Raw genomic sequence first — 20,437 nt, 5'->3', positions numbered from 1 at the left:
CCGACCTGCGCGCGGTCTAGTGGGCGGACCGCGTTGCTGGAGGTGTGAGGAGCTTAGACTCTGGGTAGGGGGGGGTGGAGGCGGCTCCTGCGACCGAAGAGGACTTGCGACTCGCCGGCCACGCACCATGAGGGTCCTGTGGGTGCTGGGTCTCTGCTGCGTCCTACTGACCTTCGGTGAGTGATCGGACACCGTCGTCGTCGTCCCCTTTCTGCGCGGCTGCTTCTCGAACGTTCTTGGGGCGTTGAGCCTGGGAGGGGGACGAAGGGGGCTGTGGAGGGTCCAGGGATCGTCGCCTTTCCTCGAGGGAGATTGGGGTGATGATGCTCACCTTGAGACCTATGGGAAAAGGTGACTTGGAGCCGGGGCGTTTAAATGCCCTGCGGATGGAGCTGGAGTGCGCCCCTAAGTCTCGCTGGCGGGGCGCGGCCTCTCGGACTCTACTCCCGGGGGAGCCTTGCTTGGGCCCCTCCCTAAGGACTTTTGTCGTGATTTCCGACCTTTGGCCACCCGAGCCTGAGGACCCCCTAGCCCCTTATCCTCCGATTCCTCCGGAGCGCGTTTCTTTTACCCCCCCGTCGCCCGGCTTGCCAGCGTCGGGCCTCCGGGCAGCGTCGTGGCCGTGGCGCCGTGTCCGATTCCGATGTGCTTTGAGTGCGGTCCTTGACTTGTCTTCCCCTTTGCGCCGGATTTCAGTTCCCCTCTCCAGAAGTTGCCCAAACCCTGTTTGCATTCTATGAAAACTAAGCGAAAACTGACTTGGCCTGTGTAGAGGCCTCCTCTCGCCTGCGCGCAACACGTGTGGGTGTAGATGGGGCTCTGTATCGCTGTGGTCTTGTTTCGAAAGAACGGTGGGCAGGAGTGATGACTGCCTGGCCTTCCAGAGTCTACTTTGGGGGTTTTGAACATTCACGTGTAAACTTTAGCTCGCTAGCTTGGCTCGGTGATTAAAGCCGATACATCTTTCTTCCATCCCCATATCTCGGCATTTGCCGCATGGGTTTCGTTAACATTCCCGCTTACCCTGTTTGGCCTTGCTCCTTGTGCCAAGGAGAGAAAGCAGTAGTGTTTTGAGAGTTTTACCCTCTCTCCTCAGGGTTTGTCCGAGCTGACGATGAAGTCGATGTGGATGGCACAGTAGAAGAAGACCTGGGTAAGAGCCGGGAAGGCTCAAGGACAGACGATGAAGTTGTGCAGAGGTTGGTGCAGTTGCAGCTATGCTGATAAGCCCCCGGGTGTTAGTTGGACACAGTGGCTGCTTTCTTTTCTTCTCCCCACATCCAGATTATAACATCTCATAAGTTACTAATGATACAAAATAATCAGCGAAGTTTTTAGGAGCGGCCAGTTCTCAGCACACAGAATTCTCTCCCAGTTCTTAGTCTGCCCTAAGAAATGACTGCTGATTCAAGAAGGAACGTTGAATGAGGTGCTGGGGATAAGCCTCCTCCCCCCCCCCCCGGTCCAAAAACAGAAAACCGATGCTGCTGCTGTGCAACGTACAGCTCATGCTTTCTAAGACCTGAGAGAAGGCTAAAGATTGGTTTTGTTCACTTGTGTGAAGTTAGTAATATGAAAAGCAGTAGTCACGCCTGTAACTGTAAAAAAACAAGTTCTTAAACAAGTGAGGAGTGTTTTAAATTTTGGCCTCTTAGGGATTAGTGACAATACTAAAGTGTTTGCTGTGAGAGCACACACAAGCCTTGACTTGTTTTCAGTAGAGGGGAGCTGGGTTCATTTTCCCGGGAATTGGTTAAGAACTATTTCTAACTGAGTATTAAACATGGCCCATGAACTCCGAGACTAATGATCTGGTATGTTACTGGTATTTTTTTTTATTAAGGTTTCTGTTTTACCCTTTTACAAGATGGTCTGCAGAGGCCAGTCTGTGTCCTGAGACTTTAGAAGAATGAAACTGAGTATTTGCTTATCTAATTTGATTTCCTCAGAGAGGAAGAAGCTATTCAGCTGGATGGGTTAAATGCATCACAGATAAGAGAACTTAGAGAAAAATCTGAGAAGTTTGCCTTCCAAGCTGAAGTTAACAGGATGATGAAACTTATCATCAACTCTCTGTATAAAAATAAAGAGGTAAGAGCCACGCAGTCAGGGCAGCAGTTTGTATCACTGCGGCAGCCCATGTGCCCTTTCATGACAGACTGTAGAGAGTTAAGAACATAGTAGTTGCAGAGTTTAAATACCCAATAGGAGTGGCATTGTATTAAATGAGGATTGTTACTGGTGCGTAGAGGGGGGCATTTTCCCAGGCTGCTGATTGAGGGCAGTCACACCAACTGCACTAAAGATGGAGGGCGAAGAGTCCTGTTCTCATCAGTGCCGCCATCCCTGGTTGTCACCACAGAGCTTCTGTAAAGAGTCACACCTCTTTTATGAAGAGACGAAAGCCATCCCTTGTGCCGTTAAAAAGCTCGGTTCCTCAGAGTGTCTTTTCTCATGTGTGAGGAGAAGTGAGGGGAGTTTGTCCTAGAACCAACATATTGTGATGTCCGAAGGTTAATCTTGGCATTACATCTGATTCCTTTTAGATTTTCCTGAGAGAACTGATTTCAAATGCTTCTGACGCTCTGGACAAGATAAGGCTCATCTCACTAACTGATGAAAACGCACTTGCTGGAAATGAAGAGTTGACAGTCAAGATTAAGGTAAGCTTACAGTAACTTCCCTTTCTAAAGGATGCTCAGAAGCCATGTACTCCATCAGTTAGACACAGCAGCAACTTCCCAGGCTCAGTGGGTTTGGGTGGAAGTCCTCAGACTGTGGGTCAAATCTGACTTTGCCCATTTTACTAGGTTTATTGGAACACAGTCACACCTAATTTGTACTATAAATGCTTTTGTCTGCAATGGCAGTAATCACTAGCAGGGCCTTATGGCTCCTAAAACCAAAAACCCTTTAGAAAAAGGTAGCCAAGTGTGGACTTGGCTAAATCAGTCTGCAGGCTGGCTGAGCAGCCATCTGGAGTATCTCTGGTTGCCATGGTAAAAAGGGTCGCACACCAATTAAAGGCTCAGCCTGAAAGTCACACCTCAATTTCCACCTGCAACTTGACTGGGCAGAAATAATCATGTGGCCTTAGGTGGATGCCGAGTCCTACCAGGCTCTTGGAGACAGCCAGGACTACTTAATGAAGAGCATCAATAGTCACAGATCCTCAAGTCAGAAATCATTTCAATTTAGTCCTCTTAATTTCTATGAAATAAGTGGTTTTCTAGGTGTATATCTTCAAAAGTGCTATATTTGGGTTAGTATCTTCTTGGACATTAATCCAGTCTTTGTTAAATACACTGAGTTAAAAAATATGAAGAGCCAGGTGTGGTGGCGTACACCTTTAATCTCAGCACTTGGGAGGCGGCAGGGGCAGGCGGATCTCTGAGTTCATGGCTAACCTGGTCTACAAAGCAATTCTAGGATAGCCAAGGCTACACAGAGAAACCCTGTCTGGAAAAACCAATAAGTAAATAAATAAAATATAAAGAAATATGCATTTAAGGTGTGCTTTTGAAAAATGCCATAAAGTAGACTACAGACTAGTATATCTAAAGTTGTGTGGGATGTAGAGTCAGGAAGAGCTCTGTGAGTTTGAGGCCAGCCTAGTCTACAGAGTGATTCCTGAACAGCCAAGGCTGGCATTTGGCATTTGACATGACATGAATATTAGGAAGACCTAACTGGTTCTTGTCTTGCTTTTAGTGTGACAAAGAGAAAAACTTGCTGCATGTCACAGACACTGGTGTAGGAATGACCAGAGAGGAGCTGGTGAAAAACCTTGGTACCATAGCCAAATCTGGAACGAGCGAGTTTTTAAACAAAATGACAGAGGCACAAGAAGATGGTCAGTCAACCTCTGAACTGATTGGCCAGTTTGGTGTCGGTTTTTATTCTGCCTTCCTTGTAGCAGATAAGGTCATTGTCACATCAAAACACAACAATGACACCCAGCACATCTGGGAATCAGACTCCAATGAATTCTCTGTAATTGCTGACCCAAGAGGAAACACACTTGGCCGTGGGACCACAATTACGTGAGTATTAGTGCTCTGATAACAGTTAATAGGGTGAGGACCCTGCTCTCCAGTCCCAGCTGTCTAAGCGCATGGCTTCCTGTGGGCCCTGACCTCTGCCACAGGCTTGAGGATATGCAAGGTACACACAGTTAGGATTGCTGTTGTACACAGAGAGTGCAAGCAGGAAGTGAGCTCTCCTGAGGGAGACGCTGGTGGGCGACCACAAGAGGTAGCTCTGGGTTTTCCAGATCAGAGGAGGCTGCTGAGGTGTGCAGAGAAGCATAGGTAGGCAGGAAGGCCTGGCTGGCGTGGTCATGGGTTAAAGGACGGCCTCGCAGTTGGCTGCAGTTGCTGGTAGAAGATGTGGTTCTCTGGTAAAGGAGTTGTGAAGGTGATGCAGGGATGGCTGGGAGGAGGCTGAACATCGTTAGACAGGGCAAAGTTTGTAGTTAGTGGTAATGTGTGGAGTGGGTTGAAGAGGAGGAGTGAATGACAATGCCAGATGTCATGTACCAAGACCCTGGCAAGATTGCCTAGGCAATAACTCTACTCTCCGAGCCTGACATTTGACTGGCAGATACACGACACCAGTTTCATGGGGGGTTAATAAAGGAGATGAAGCAGTATAACAAGTCTGCTTTCTCTGGGTAAGATTTTCTTTTTCATTTCTAACCAGTCACCCATAGATTCATTTGAATGCCAAGTATGGGTTGGGGTTACAGTGGAGACATGGACAGAAGTAGTCCCTCGGTTCACACAGGGCTCAAGCTCTTCAGAGGACATACAAGAAGGGGTGCTGAGGGATGCTGCGTTTTCAGGGAAAGTTACCAGAAAAGACTGGCATGCTGACATTAGCGTTAGATGCTCTAAACAGCAAGCAGGATGGATATGTTTGAAGGCTCCAGGAGCAACACAGGATGACCCTGGTGAAGAATTGAGAGAGTCCTGAGTGACTGAAGGGGGAAAAGTAGCAAAGACATCAGTCAGTTCAATTATGTAGCATTTCTGTTTCCATCCCTAAATCAACTGCTCTAAACCCTTAACAAAGATTTGTGCGAATTAAATGATAAAGTTAGAAAATCTGGGCATGTTGCTGGCTACTGTCCTGCTCACTTCCTTAGCCTTTAAAGTCAGACTTGCCCACACACCACATTCTCTTCAACATATGAAGGCTGTGTGCAGGTGTTTGTGGGGAGAGGAGAAAGATGGGGAATAACATGCATTGACTTTTCTACTGCCGGGGTCACACACTCCTTTCTCACAGGGCAGCATCTTGAACAGTTCAGAATTGCTGTCTGTCTGCTGGGGTTATTCCAGGAACCCCTACGTGTATCCAAACCCATAGATGAAGCATTGTGTTTGCACAGAGCCTGTGCAACCTCCTGTATTATTCTACATCACCTCTTGGTTACTCTTCCGTGTTAGTGCAGTGTAAAGTGGTTATTGCTGTACTGTTTAAGGAGTGGTCTATATGTGATGAGTACAGACACAGCCATAACCTGCAGGCCTGCCTGTAGGCAGGTCAGCAATGCTATGACATTGTCAACCTGTGGTTGGTTGCATCTACTGCTGCGGAGCCCACAGCATGAAAGGCTAGCTGTACGCGCTTTGCCTTGCTTCAGTCACTTCTGCTCGGGTCTCGGCCTATCTGTTGTCTTTGCAGTAGTCTGTTCCCAAGTCCAGTGAATTTAGAGAGAGATATTGCTTCTAGTGTTGTTTTTTTTTCCCTTGAGTTTCTTCATGTTTCCTACAGAATTTGCTTTCTAGTTTTCTCAGTACCTATCCTATGTGGCATGCCTATCTTTTTTGGTTTTTTGAGACAAGATATTTTTCTGTAGCCCTGGTTGTCTTGGAACTCACTTTCTAACTCAGAGATCCGCCTGCCTCTGCCTTCCAAGTGCTGGAATTAAAGGCATGTGTCACTACACCTTATATGGCATTGCTGTCTTTACAGTTTTTCTTTACCTATTTCTTGGATGTTGATAATCTCGTCTGAGAAGTTGAGCTGTGGCCCTTCTCTCAGTGTCTGTATGCCCTTCCTGCACTCTTACTGCTACGCTTCAGGTCCCGTCTCTGCCTCTCAGATTTTCTTAGCCTGGATCACAAGTCAGGAATATTTCTTACTGGAGCAGATAGTAAGTACTTAGAGCTTGTGGGATGTATGGCCTGTGAAATGTCATTACTCTGTCTTGGCTTGGAAACAGCCTTAGAGCATAAGTGAGAGTATGTCCACAGCAAGCTAAGCCTGAGTAGGTCTTCCCAGTGGGTCTGTGCTTGTGAGTCTTGGTGGCCTTTTTGTTATATAATTTATTGTGGGTTTGAGGTGTGAAAGACAACTTGCAGGAATCTGTTAGTCTGTTCTCTGTAGAGAACTCCGGTCTTCAGGCTCGGAGGCAAGCACCCTTGTCCACTGTGCCATCTTGTTATCCTTCAAATTGGTGATTAACACTTGTAATTAAATTGTCTAAAAGCCGGGTGTGGTGGTGCACGCCTGTAATCCCAGCACTCAGGAGGCAGAGGCAGGTGGATCACTGTGAGTTCGAGGCAAGCCTGGTCCACAAAGTGAGTCCAGGACAGCCAAGGCTACACAGAGAGACCTTGTCTCGAAAAAAAAAAAAAAAAAGTCTAAGACTGCATCCATAACTAATTCTCCATATCACCAAGACCAACCAGCGATCTGTTGAGCTGGGAAAGCCTATATGGCGTCCTATTTGTAGCAGGAGCATCTAAATTGTGGGGCTATTACTTATTTACTTTTTTCATGAGATAGGATAGGGTTTCTCTGTAGCCCTGGCTTGCCTTGAACTTGGAGGCCCACTTGTCTTTGCCCAAGTGTTAAGATTAAAGGCCTGTGTCAGACTTGCTGAGGCTTTTACTTTTTGCCAGATGAACTGGCTGTGTGTGCCGTCTTCCGTGACTTGTTGATAGGTGGGGGAGAGTAAGAAAAACAGGCATTGCTAAGCTAGCACTGCCTCCAGAAGAGCTTGATAGAAAAACAGGCATCTAAGCTAGCACTGCCTCCAGAAGAGCTTGATAGAAAAACAGGCATCTAAGCTAGCACTGCCTCCAGAAGAGCTTGATAGTTTGATGTGCAGTGTGGCAGCACCCAGTATGTGTGTGTGTTGAGTACTCAGGCTATGGCACAGCAGCTGTGGTACTGAACACCCTCACCTCCACCCCCCACGCGTCAAGGGGTTGTGCTGGCATGTTTGGCAGTGGAAACTTTCTGTTTTCAAGGCAGGGTTGCATTGGCCTTGATGAGGTTAATCTGGCTGGGATGACAAGTGCACACACCATGGTGCTGGGGAAGTCACTGAGCTGCCTCACCTGAACCTTTTGTGTAGTAGTCCGTAATCATTTGATATCAGAACAACAGTATAAAACTATGAAAGTGAAGATAATTTCTCTCTAGAATGTTTCACTGCTTTCTCACCTTGAGATAGGAAAACACCCAACAAAATGAGATTGTTGTACTTGAAACCCTGTTGTGTACTTGAGGGACTCGAGGGACTCCTGGAAAGAGCCTGTGCCTTCCTAGCCCTGTGTGTTGTAGATTGAGCTCACAGCCTCTGATGGAGGGGCGCTCTTCCTGTGACTGTCGAGTGTTAGCAGAGCTGCTGCCTGTTAGTACTCAAGTGTTTGCCTGAAGTCAGAATCCAGCCTGAGCGCTGACTGTAAATGGCTTGTTTTCCTTTCAGTCTTGTCTTAAAAGAAGAGGCATCTGATTACCTTGAATTGGATACAATTAAGAACCTGGTCAGAAAATACTCTCAGTTCATCAACTTCCCCATCTACGTGTGGAGCAGCAAGGTAAGTCTGCCGATGGTCGTGCGGGACTGCAGGCGCCGAAGTGCTGAGCAGAGGGACAAGTCGGGTTTAACACTCAGGGTTAAACAAGCAAGCGTAACAGTCACTGTACTTTGTTCATCCACAGACTGAGACTGTCGAGGAGCCCCTGGAGGAAGATGAAGCAGCAAAAGAAGAGAAAGAAGAATCTGATGATGAAGCTGCCGTAGAAGAGGAGGAAGAAGAAAAGAAACCAAAAACTAAGAAAGTAGGTCTGGCTCCTGTACTGTAACGCAGTTAGGATCTGTGAGAGCAAAGCGCCTATCCAGAAGTACAGGCCTAAGACGCTTCATTGTTTAAAGTAAATCATTTACCCTTACTGTGTGGGGGTGTTCCGCCTGCATGCATGCCTGCACCACAGCACATGTGGTACCCATGGAGGCCTGAGATGGTGTTGGGTGCCCTGGGACTAGAGTTAGCTGCCTTGTGGGTGCTGGGACACAAACCTCCAGTGAGTGCTCTTAGCCACTGAGCTGTCTCTCCAGCCCTAGCTGGGCTATAGGGGTGTGTTGTGCTTTGAATGGTTGCTGGGCTTTTGAAAGTCGGTCTCGCCATCTCACCATGCCTCCCCAGTGCTGCGTTAGTGTTGGGCATTCACTACCACACACACCATGAATGAGACTTCACTTTTTAAATATATCTAGTTTTCCAGGTGGCCCTATTATTACAGAGGGCCTTTGTTTCTGTGCTGTGTTCTCCCAGAATACTTTAAGTAGTAAATTTTCTGTAGAAAGCTTCTGACTTTTTGTATTAAGTTTGCCTTCTATATTCTAAATTTTAAAATCCTAGGAGCTTTTTGTATCTATCCTCTTTAACATGTTGGGATCAGTTATCAGCACGTTTCTGTAACTGACTTAACAGCAGAGAGAAGTACTGCTGAAAACGGTTGAGTCTGTGATGTTAGGTACTGGCTGTAAGTCTGGCTGAAGGGCTCTGCTTTTAGCTGGAATCCAGCACTTGAGAGGCTGAGGCAGGAGGTTCTTGGTTTGAGGCCAGATGGAGCTACATAGCCAGAACTTCCCTCTAAAACCACACAACACTGCTTTTAGTCAGGCGTGGTGAATAGTACCCATATTAATTAACAAGTTATGGTCACTTATAGGTTAACCATTAAGTACTAAAAGAAACTTAACATGTATCTTAACTTCAGGTTGAAAAAACTGTGTGGGATTGGGAACTTATGAATGATATCAAACCAATATGGCAGAGACCATCCAAAGAAGTGGAAGAGGATGAATACAAAGCTTTCTACAAGTCATTCTCAAAGGTATGGGCTAACGTAAGAGCTCTGGAGCTTGGGTTATTAGTGAGTTGCATAAAGTTAGCAGCCTGTTCTTTTAATATGGTCTGTTACTATAAATATGATTGTCCATCCCCATTTTCCCAATAAGATGATTGAAAAAGTGTTTTAAACAACTACATGTCTATTACAAGAGTGTGGAGGGCACAATGATGTATCAAATTGAAATTTGTTTTTCTGACTTAAGCAAAACCACATTCAAATTTCACATGGAGATTGGTGTCTCGTTACATACATATGTTATAGGCATTTGGTTTCCAACATAAAACACGACATGTTACTGAATGGCTTTTAATGTGATCTAGAAAGAGTTCACATACATCAGTTGTTTTAAGTCGTGTGTTTAAGATATTATTGAATCTGTTTTGACTCCTAAGAATGGAAAACTATAGAGTTAAGCTTAATTCTAGTCCTGTTTCCCTAAGCAGGATCTTACAAAGATAGGATGGGTTGAAATGAAAAAACTTGGCAGGGCATGAAACTGGTACCTGCTTTGCTGTCACTGTCATCAGATAGTGATGTTACTGGCAGTTCTTACCAAAACCCACCTTACCTAGTCAGTTAAAACCTGTCATTTCTTCTTGGTACTTCCTCCCAACACCTTTTCTCCTTTGACTTTGTAAGGGGTCATCTGTGTTAAGTGATTGTAGGTGTAATAAGTGCTAAGCCTTGTTACTGCTTTTTCCTGTGACTTGAATAACCAAACCAAGGTACTTTTCACAGGAAAGTGATGACCCCATGGCTTATATCCACTTTACTGCAGAAGGGGAAGTTACCTTCAAGTCCATTTTGTTTGTGCCCACATCTGCTCCTCGTGGTCTGTTTGATGAATATGGATCTAAGAAGAGCGATTATATTAAGGTAGGTGGGCTTTTAAGTAATGTAAACTAAGGTTAAAATTTTAAGTGTGCTGTGCAGAAGGTGACTCTGTTTTGGTTCCCATTAGCTGTACGTGCGCCGAGTCTTCATCACAGATGACTTCCACGATATGATGCCCAAGTACCTTAATTTTGTCAAAGGTGTGGTAAGTATCTGAAGAGTGGGTGCCTGGCGCTAGTGGGCGGGGTCCAGCAGTGCTGGGCTTTTTGGTACAGGGCTTGTTTTGATTACTCAGTGAGCATTTTGCTGCCTGCAGGTGGACTCAGATGATCTCCCTCTCAATGTTTCCCGTGAGACTCTTCAGCAACATAAACTGCTCAAGGTGAGGCTTTCTAGCCAGGTGCCTGCCCACTGGCTGGAGTCAGAGGGTGGGTCCAGTAAGCAGAGCAACTAGATGTTGAGGCTTGTACCAGACACATCAGTGCATGCTCACAATGTCAGCAGCTTGAAGGAAAAGCCAGAGGATCACGAGGCCATGCTAGTTACGCTAGGATTTATTAGCACTTAGTAGTCAAGGCCACCCTAACTTAATGTGAGATACCCTCTCAAAAAGGAGCTTCTTTGACTCTGGGATTATTGAGTATCTAAGCTGACACATCCCCTTACACATAATAATACAGTTTTGATTTGAACAGATGAAAGGTAGGGAGCAGACAAACCTACTGTGTGAGCCACAGTGAGAGGTGGTAGTGTTACCACACAGTCACACACATACTGGCCCTTTGAGTAATCCTAGTGATAAGGTGAGGTGGGATTATTAGGATCAGAGTTCTAAAATTAAAGAATATTACCATTAAAAACACTTGGTGGTTAATTCCGAGTCTGATGTGGGAGTGCGCCTGTTGTTTCCTGTCCCTTGACCAGTGGCAGTGGTGTGACTGCCATTGTGCTGTCCCAGTTGTCTTTCTTGATCTCACATTTGCAAAGGTTTGAGAGAAATTTAACTCACCAGATCCATTCTCCTCAGGTGATTCGGAAGAAGCTTGTCCGTAAAACTCTGGACATGATCAAGAAGATTGCTGATGAGAAATACAATGATACTTTCTGGAAAGAGTTTGGCACCAACATCAAGCTTGGTGTGATTGAGGACCACTCAAATCGCACACGGCTAGCCAAGCTGCTCAGGTTCCAGTCTTCTCACCATTCGACTGACATCACTAGCTTAGACCAGTACGTGGAAAGGATGAAGGAAAAACAGGACAAGATCTACTTCATGGCTGGATCAAGCAGGAAGGAGGTGAGATGACGTGCAGCTTCGGGGTTCCTAGTCGCTGGCTGAGGATGTATAGCCAGTGCTCTAGAAGACGATGGTAATTGTGCGGCTGGAGTAGTTAGGCAGTCACTAGGGGACACCTGCCTCAAGTCCTTGTGTCTCACGGTGTTGTAAATGCTGCGGAGACACAGCTAAGGCAGAACTTGAGCTCCCTTCCCTTCCCTTCCCTGTGTAGGCGGAATCCTCGCCGTTTGTCGAGAGGCTCCTGAAGAAGGGCTATGAGGTCATCTACCTCACGGAGCCTGTGGACGAGTACTGCATTCAGGCCCTGCCCGAGTTTGATGGAAAGAGGTTCCAGAATGTTGCCAAGGAAGGAGTGAAGTTCGATGAGAGCGAGAAGACAAAGGAGAGCCGGGAAGCAACAGAGAAGGAGTTTGAGCCTCTGCTCAACTGGATGAAAGACAAGGCCCTGAAGGACAAGGTACTGTGCACGTTAGTGTCTGCAAGCTAATCTCCACACGCCTCGCCTGGAGCCTCCGACACTCGGGAACAACAGGAAACTGGAGGTGTAGCTCACTCACTCATTTATCCTTCAGACCATGGGTTTGAGCCCCAGAAACACACACACACACGTTTAGAGTAAGATTTAATAACATTAGATACGGGGTGGAGTGAGTTTGCAACTTACAGAAGTTTCCTTTGTTGTTACACTGACTTTGTACTAAGTTTTTATGGGTTTAAGTTTAAATCTAAAGCTGAAAAAAACATTAAATGAGTGTCACTCAAGGATTCCTGAGTGCCTCTGTCTGTAATCTAGAGTGGTGAATGGCACCACTTACCTGCTGGTCCTCACTGTGTCTAATGTTTTTCATCCTAAGATTGAAAAGGCTGTGGTGTCACAGCGCCTCACAGAGTCTCCCTGCGCCCTTGTGGCCAGCCAGTATGGGTGGTCTGGCAACATGGAGAGGATCATGAAGGCACAAGCATATCAAACGGGCAAGGACATCTCTACAAAGTAAGTAACTGGGGATGTCCCTACAAAGGTGCCTGCTCTTACATACCCATTGGTACAGTTAAGGTATTAAGGGGATGAACAAGACATTAAACTAGCTCTTTCACCCAACAGAAATTGATTGCCTGGACTCATCATTAAATAGTTCCCTTTATTTCATTTTCACCTAGCCATGGCCACTCTATCAAAGGAAGCAAGAACTTGGGGTTTTGTTTGTTCTCTGTAATTAAAGCTAGAATACAGTAGGCATGTGGACCCTAAAATTAGTGTCTTAACCAATGCTTATTTTGTCCTTGAACAGTTACTATGCCAGTCAGAAGAAAACGTTTGAGATTAACCCTAGACACCCGCTCATCAGAGACATGCTTCGACGGGTTAAGGTGAGGGTGATGGAGCCGCCGCTCTCTTGTCTTTTAAACTGGAGTGCTTTCTAACTGTTAATACTAATATTAATCAATTGTACCTTCTATCAGGAAGATGAAGATGACAAGACTGTCTTGGATCTTGCAGTAGTTTTGTTTGAAACAGCAACACTTCGGTCGGGTTATCTTCTACCCGACACCAAGGCATATGGAGATAGAATAGAAAGAATGCTTCGCCTCAGTTTGAATATTGACCCTGAAGCACAGGTTGGTGGTGTGCCCTTGCCTCTTCCATAAGTTTCAAGAACAACTGTCTCCCTATTAAGTAATACTGCTTCAGACGTTTGCCTAGTTTTTACCATCTCTAGAGTGAAATAAATGAGAAACCCCACATACAGATGGGGTCTCTCTGTGTAGCCCTAACTGTCCTGGATCTCACTTTGTAGACCAGGCTGGCCTCAAACTCACAGAAATCTGCCTGCCTCTGTCTCCCAAGTGCTGGGATTAAAGGCGGGCGCCACCACTGCCAGGTTTTCTTCCCTGTTAGGCAGATTTACTGCAGTTGTTGTTAAAACACCCATTATGATCTTAAACGTTGACTATCGATGGAAGGCACTTACAGGTTCGTGGATGTTGCCTTTAGGTAGAAGAAGAGCCAGAAGAGCCTGAAGACACAACGGAGGACACAACAGAGGACACAGAGCAAGATGATGAGGAAGAGGTGGACGCAGGGACGGAAGAGGAAGAACAGGAAACAGCGAAGGTCTGGGCAGATGGGGCAGCATGAGGCTAGCAAGGAGGCTTCATAATGCCAGCTAGTGGAGTAAATCCATGTAGAAGTGAGCTCCTGAAACCAAGCTCAGAAGGGGGCGGGGTCTCTAGGCTTGCCTTTGCCTCCCAAATGCTAGGATTAAAGGTGGGCACTACTACTCCTGTAGCATTAGGTAGTTTATCTTGGCGGTGGGTTCTTCTGTTGGTTGCTAGTTTGTAATGTCTTCTAAATTTTATGTTTTCACAGGAATCTACAGCAGAAAAAGATGAATTGTAAATTACACTCTCACCATGGATCCTGTGTGGAGAGGGAATGTGAAATTTTAAAGTTGTTTCTTTTGAGAGAGACTTGTTTTGGATGCTCCCCCAAGCCGCCTTCTCCCTTGCACTGTAAAATGTTGGGATTATGGGTCACAGGAAGAAGTGGGCTTTTTAGTTGAGTTTTTTTGTTTTTTGTTTTTGTTTTTTTTTTTTTTAACATTCCTCCTGAATGTAAATTTGTACTATTTAACTGACTATTGGTGTAAAATCTTGTCATGTGTATAAAAATAAAAAAGATCCCAAATACCCACTGCCTGTTTTCATAACACAAACCAGGAATTATGTAATACTTGACTTTCTCCCCCCCCCCCCTTGTCTATTGGGTTCTTTTTTGTTTATTTTGGTTTTTTGAGACAGGGTTTCTCTGTGTAGCCTTGATTGTTCTGAACTTACTTTGTAGACCAGGCTGGCCTTGAACTCATATAGATCCACCTGCCTCTGCCTCCCAAGTGCTGGGATTAAAGGCACACGCCACTTTGCCCACAGGTTCTTTAAAAAGAGAGTAAATAGTTTGTGTGTGTGTGTTTCAGATTTTTTTTTTTTAACTGAACAAGTAAATATTCCCCTTCCAGGGATCAGAACATAATCTTTTGAGTATAGACTTGGTGATGACCTTCTGGAGTATATACAGGAAGGGAAAATTTAATATTTGAATATCTTTAAAGACTATGAGTGCCAGGCATGGTGGCACAGGTCTTTAATCCTAGTACTCTGGAGGCAGAGGTAGGCAGATCTATGAGAATTCCAAGGCCAACCTGGTCTACAAAGGGAGTCCTGGACAGCCAGGGCTGTTACACAGAGAAACCTTATCTTCAAAAGAAAAAAAAAAGGACTATGAGAAACTTAGACTGAGAAGTCCTCACAGTATAATTACAGTAACCTGCCAGTGGTTTTTGAGACATGTTCTCACAGGCTATGTAACTCCAGCTGACCTAGAACTCAAGATCTGCCTGCCCCAAGTACTGGGATGAAAGGTATGCCTACCATGGTAATTTCATGCTAGCTGAGCAAGATGGTGCACCAGAGAGACAGCAGTGTTTTGCATTGTTTGCATGCATGTATGCACATGTGCCTAGTGTCCATGGGAGCAAGGCAGGCAGACCTTGAGTTCAGGCTTACAAAGACACTATCTTTACATGTAGAGCGTTCTGGGGCTAGAGAGAACTCAGCAGGAACTTGGTCTTACAGATGGCCCAAAACGACACAGTTCCCCTCCCAGGGCATCCGACACCTTTCATGGGCAGTGCACACATTCATGCAACTGACTGCTCTTTCAGAGGACCCAGGTTCAGTCCTTAGTGCCAAGTGGGTCTCACAAACTGAAATTACTTTGGGGTATTTGATGACCTCTCCTGGTTCTGAAGAAACCAGGCATACACGTGGTACACAAACATGCACATGAGGCACTGATACACATAAAAACCAATTGTACAAATTACTTTAGTTCTGTATTTATAAACAAAATCTTTCAAACAGCTGATGTATTAAACTAGGCCTAAAACTAGATGTGCCGGCACAGTTCTGAAGGCCTTGTTGAGTGACTAGAGCCCTTCCTTTCCTCTTACAGGATGTGGGTTCTTGGCATGCAGTTCCAACACTCCAGCCCATGCCTCTGTCTTCACAGTGTCTGTCCTCCCTGCATTTTTTTCCCCATGGCATTAAGACAAATGGCCATAGTGCATTAGGACACGGGACCAGGCATGGTCATTTATACCTGTAATTTCACAATTTGTGAGGTAGAGGCAGGAGGACTATCGAGTTTGAGGTTTTGTCTTGTTTTTTTTTTCCAAGACAGGGTTTCTCTGTGTAGCCTTGGCTGTCCTGGACTAGCTTTGTAGACCAGGCTAGCCTCAACTCATAGCAATCCTCCTGCTTCTGCCTCCCGAGTACTGAGATTAAAGGCATATGCCACCACACCCAGCAAGCAAGACCTTTTTGTAGAGGCCTGTGAACTGGAGGCCAGCCTGATCTACACAGCAAAAGGTGAGCCAATGATACATAGTGAGAGACTGTCTTTAAAAAACTGAATGAAGCCAGTGTTGGTAGCAGCAGCAGAGGCAGTGGTGGTGGTGCAACAACTGCGGCACACGCCTTTAATCCCAGCACTCGGGAAGCAGAGGCAGGCGCATCTCCGTGAGTTCAAGGCCAGCCTGGTCCACAGATTGAGTTCCAGAATAGTCAGTGTTACACAGAGAAATCCTGTCTGGAAAATAAATAAAAACACTGACTGAATCATAATACAAATTCACCTTCATCAGCCCCCATCAATCAGCATTTCTGCCTTTGGAGTAGGTGTTTTAAGAAGTAGCTTTACTCAATAAATTTAAAAATACATATTTAAGACATTATTCACAAAATTCTTGGCACAGTTGTATTTTGAAGTTTCTACTGCTGTGAAACCTGGGGTTCATGGTGTCTCTCTTTCAGCCCCAAAAGCTCCGTTTTGAGTTCTCCAGGCTTTGGTGGAATCTCAGGTATTGTCTACAAAAATAAGAACAAAAGCCAAAAAACAGATGCCACCACAGTTCAATGTGATCTCAAATGCTTTAGAAAGAAAAAGCTTTGTGCATGTTACTCAATAACAGACCACTAGTAAGAGACTCCTGGTTGATCTCAATTTCTGTCTGTCTGCCTGTGATTACATCATCCTGGCAAGTCTCCAGTCCTACAGGATTCCCAGGGACAGATCAACTACCTCACAACTGAGTTATTTCAAGTGAGAATTTGGGACTCCATTCCCGCACTATCTGCTGATTCTCCCATGCACTAGGCCTGGGAAATAACTACTGATATTCAAAAGAGATAAAGTGGCCATCATGCGAATGCATAAAGAAACGGGCAACACATATACAATTCTGCCTTTGAGGGAGGCAGAAAGAAAACAGGTGCAGCGTGTATATTGCTGAGTTTGAGTCCCAGCACCACAGAGGAAAAGGGGGAAGGGTAGGTTCTCAGTACAGTCTAACTTGAGCTGTGAGTCTATCACAATAAAACTTTAGAATCAGCTGGGCGTGGTGGCGCAGGCGGATTGCTGTGAGTTCGAGGCCAGCCTGGTCTACAAAGTGAGTCCAGGACAGCCAAGGCTACACAGAGAAACCCTGTCTGGAAAAACCCAAAACAAAACTTGAGAATCTTTTCACTGCCCCCAAAAAGAAACACCTATTCCGTTCCCATAGGATCCCCCCACAGGCCAATTTTGCCCACATATATTTTCCCATCATATATCCCGTGGTCTTTTGTGACTCGATCCTTTCACATAGCATTTTCAAGGTTCATCCATGTCGGATCACTGAATGATATGCCCCTATATAGATGTGCCATGTTCACTACAGATCTTCAGGTGTCTGGATTGTTCCCATGTCTAAAGATGTTCAAGGTCAAACAAGTAAGCATGACAGACGTCCCGGTGTTGGCTGGGTAGAAACCTAGAATAGGAACTGCTGCTTCTGAAAGCAGCTGCACACCTCTCTATTCCCCGAGGGTAGCGCATGAGGGTTCTAACTTCTCCCTGTCCCTGACGACGATGACGGCCATAAGGCAGCCGTCACAGCTCTGCTTCCCACTGCAGATTGTGTTTCTCACACACGGTTAGTGATAACGAGCATCTCTTCACAGGTTTATTGGCCCAGAAGGTGACTCCTGAACACAGGTGGGAAGGAGGATGAGGAAGAAGTCTCGCAGGTGTCCAGGAGTACCTTGGGCTGATGGGATCACAAGGGCAGAGAGCCTGAGGCACGAATGTGCCTGCCTTCATGTTCAAGGAAAAGCATCGCTACATCCCGTAGGGTGTTCAACCGGTTAGAACACTAGTTGGGAGCTGGCTGCTCTTCCTGAGGTCCTGAGTTCGATTCCCAGCAGGTGTACATACAGACAGGCATTCACATAAATAATTTTTTTTAAAGAAGAAGAAAATTAGTTGGTGGGCAGTAAAGAGGACATGAAGATTCCAGTGACCTTCACCTTGCAAGCAGGAAGATTCTGGAGAGCTTTGAGAACAACAGGACCTGACTCTAGGATAAAAAAAAAAGATGCTAACGGAAGCTTTGCTGAGAAGAGACTTCAGGAAGAGCAGAAGTGGAGGGCAGAAGATGTTCGGGAAGCTACTGTCTTAACTGAGGAAAAGAGATAACTAAGGGCAGCCTGAACAGGGTGATAGGCACAAGGGAGAGAAGTGGGCAGGATGTGGGCTTTTCTCATAGTCACCCAGTGGGATCTGTTGAGCCGTGCAGTAAGACAGAGGGATTACCATGACTCCTGGGTTTCAGTCTAAATAACTAAAGAATATAGTTGTCTCCTTTGCATTCCCAGTGAGTACGCTGGGTAAGTAAAGCGAAGCATCCTTAGCAGTTCTCCCCAAGGCACCACTGAGTCCCAACCCTGGACAGCCATCACCGGCTCCTCTGCTCTCTCCCTGAACCTTTCAGTTGTTACAACAGTGTTGGCTGGGATAATCCCTTAAATAGTAGGAAAACTATACACTGTTCTATAGCAGCCAGCCACCTTGGCCTAGTCTATCAGTACAGATGCCCTAAGGGCAATAACACCACCTAACCAGACTGAGACTGCAGATTTGTGTTGCTTTCTCCCGAAGTACAGGTACCTGCTGATAACAACACTTCAACCACACAGGATCAAATTCTAGGCATTATTTCCTTGGTAAGGAGCTGCTAGTAACGATGCCCACAGAAGCTAGACACAAAATTGCATTTCCCGTGAAAAGTTCTTGGCACGTTCTGTCTCCACTAAGTTTCCTGACACTCCACACACCCAAGACAGGGTTTTTTTGTGTATAGCCCAGGCTATCCTGGAACTCGCTCCGTAGACCAGACTGGCTGACGAGCTATCTTAACACCGTCTTAAGAGCGAGCTGCTACAGCCCAGTTTATCCAAACAGAACTAAGCAAATTGGACAGAATGCTGGGGTGTAAGGATGGGCATGAGCCCAGCAGCACTCACCAGGTCAGGCCGGTAGTACCAGTGCACCACCTGGGCCCCTGCGCACATGGCCAGGAGGCTGGAGGAGAGCATTTTCAAGTAGGCGGGCCAGGACACGCCCACGGGCATAGTGGAGAGCTGGCAGGGACCAAAAGGGCACAGCGTTAGAAGGGAGGGTAACCTTCAGATGGCCTAAGGGCTGAAGCATTCGGGATGCTAAAAGAGGCGGAGTCGCAACGCCGCCCTCGGGTGCGCGAGCAACTTCCTCCGCCGTGACCCCGCCAGGCGCAGCCACCACCGCCTGCGGAGCAGGTGGGAGGTGGGCCGAGTGGCTCCTCGCCCCCTCGGCCTCTCCGAGAGAAGCTACAGTCCCTCGCTCCTGCCCCTGACCACGCGCGCGCGAGACCGTACCCTGGAGTGCACACGCGCAAGATGACAGGTCAGACTATCGACGACCATCAACTGGCAGGAACCAAAGTGCTGGAGCCGGCGCCGCGACGGAGCGGAAAGCGAAGGCAACGCGCGCAGGCGCATTCGCGTGTTTCTGGAGGAAGCTGGACGGTGGATTTTTTCCCCCCCTTTCTTTTATTTAAAATTTATTTGTTTTTGTTTCTTTGGGTTTTTTGTTTGCTTATTATGTATACAGTGCTCTACCTTCAGGCCAGTGGAGGTGCTGGGGATTGAACTCAGGACCTCAGGAAGAGTAGTCAGTGCTCTTAACCTCTGAGCCATCTCTCCAGCCTTCTTTTTTTCTTTTCGATTTTTTGTTTTGTTTGACCAACTTGCGATCCTAGCTTCTGGTCACTATCCCTATCCTGTCCTTTGCCCTTCCTGGCCATTGTGGTGTTTACTGCATCATTTGTCCTTTCGCACAAAAGAAACTAACTGCATGTGTCCGGAGTTTGATAGCAGAGCGCTTGCTCGAAGAGCACCGGCTTTCAACCTGTCAGTCTCGACCTCTTTGGAAAGGTTCCACTGACCCTTTTACAGGGGACACATATCAGATAGCTTCAGATATTTACGAGTCAATAACAGCAGAATTACAGTTATGTAGTAGCAACGAAAATAAATTTATGGTTGTGCTCACCACAAACTGAGGAACTGTATTAAAGGGTCCACCCAGCATTAGGAAGGTGAGAGAGAGAGAGAAAGAGAGAGACAGACAGACAGACAGCTAGCTTTGTTCTCCAAGTTCTTTGATACTTTACACAGAGCCCCGCCCAGGCATGGTGACTTGGGTCATGGTTTTCCTGTAAAGAATCCTCCAATCTACATTACTTAATCCATGGGTGTTTTTAAAGATCATGCTTTGGCCTGGTCTACAATGTGTGCCTAGGACAGCCAAGGCTGTTATATAGAGAAACCCTGTCTTGAACCATGCCCCTCCCCCCAAAAAAAGAACCTCTGGGACTGAGCCAGGTGTGGTGACTCAAGCCTGGGATCCCAGATCTCAGAGGCAGAGGCAGGGAGATCTCTGAGTTCCAGGCCAGCCTGGTCTACAGAGTGAGTTTCAGAGAAACTCTGTCTCAAACAAACAAACAAACAAAAAACAACAAACAAACAAACAAAACCCAAAGACTGGAATGTTCTTTATTTTGGATACAAGCCTTTTATCAGATACACTGCAAATAACACTTTCCAATCTACGATTTGTCTTTCCCTTAGTAGTATAAAGAGAAACTTTAAATTTTAAATAAATTCCAAAATCATTCTGTTCCCACCCCTTTTTGAGACAAGACCTTAGTTTGGGTTTTATGGCTATGAAGAGATACC

The 20,437-nt window shown here is 46.2% G+C and overlaps 2 protein-coding genes across 2 annotated transcripts; one reads left to right on the top strand and one right to left on the bottom strand.

The window, feature by feature from the left end:
• The first annotated feature begins 3 nt into the window (after positions 1-3).
• HSP90B1 (heat shock protein 90 beta family member 1) lies at positions 4-13,975 on the top strand. Its single transcript, XM_084794102.1, has 18 exons — positions 4-176; positions 1,097-1,199; positions 1,950-2,091; positions 2,547-2,663; positions 3,712-4,043; positions 7,724-7,835; positions 7,960-8,079; positions 9,022-9,138; positions 9,895-10,032; positions 10,118-10,195; positions 10,307-10,372; positions 11,018-11,287; positions 11,499-11,744; positions 12,142-12,278; positions 12,577-12,655; positions 12,749-12,904; positions 13,281-13,400; positions 13,656-13,975. The coding sequence occupies exons 1-18, from the start codon at positions 128-130 to the stop codon at positions 13,683-13,685; spliced, it is 2,412 nt and encodes an 803-aa protein (XP_084650228.1). The 5' UTR covers positions 4-127; the 3' UTR covers positions 13,686-13,975.
• Positions 13,976-16,018: 2,043 nt separating this feature from the next.
• Positions 16,019-19,208, bottom strand: UQCC6 (ubiquinol-cytochrome c reductase complex assembly factor 6). Its single transcript, XM_084794103.1, has 3 exons — positions 19,076-19,208; positions 18,686-18,802; positions 16,019-16,210 (listed from the first exon to the last, which is right to left on the bottom strand). The coding sequence occupies exons 1-3, from the start codon at positions 19,196-19,198 to the stop codon at positions 16,115-16,117; spliced, it is 336 nt and encodes a 111-aa protein (XP_084650229.1). The 5' UTR covers positions 19,199-19,208; the 3' UTR covers positions 16,019-16,114.
• Positions 19,209-20,437: the final 1,229 nt, after the last annotated feature.

The sequence above is a fragment of the Acomys minous genome (genome assembly GCF_964271855.1).
Source record: "Acomys minous genome assembly, chromosome: 9".
Classification (NCBI taxonomy): domain Eukaryota; kingdom Metazoa; phylum Chordata; class Mammalia; order Rodentia; family Muridae; genus Acomys; species Acomys minous.
This window is presented reverse-complemented; position numbering and strand designations above follow the sequence as displayed.

What these genes read in the sequence shown, in the direction of transcription:
- HSP90B1 (XM_084794102.1), top strand. Translation starts at nt 128, where the DNA reads ATGAGGGTCCTGTGGGTGCTGGGTCTCTGCTGCGTCCTACTGACCTTC. An exon ending in GACGATGAAGTTGTGCAGAG is followed by an intron (nt 1,200 to 1,949) that starts GTTGGTGCAGTT and finishes TGATTTCCTCAG; the next exon opens with AGAGGAAGAAGCTATTCAGC. An exon ending in AGAAGAGCGATTATATTAAG is followed by an intron (nt 10,033 to 10,117) that starts GTAGGTGGGCTT and finishes GGTTCCCATTAG; the next exon opens with CTGTACGTGCGCCGAGTCTT.
- UQCC6 (XM_084794103.1), bottom strand. Translation starts at nt 19,198, where the DNA reads ATGCGCCTGCGCGCGTTGCCTTCGCTTTCCGCTCCGTCGCGGCGCCGG. An exon ending in TTGCGCGTGTGCACTCCAGG is followed by an intron (nt 18,803 to 19,075) that starts GTACGGTCTCGC and finishes GGTCCCTGCCAG; the next exon opens with CTCTCCACTATGCCCGTGGG. An exon ending in GGTACTACCGGCCTGACCTG is followed by an intron (nt 16,211 to 18,685) that starts GTGAGTGCTGCT and finishes TTATTTTTGTAG; the next exon opens with ACAATACCTGAGATTCCACC.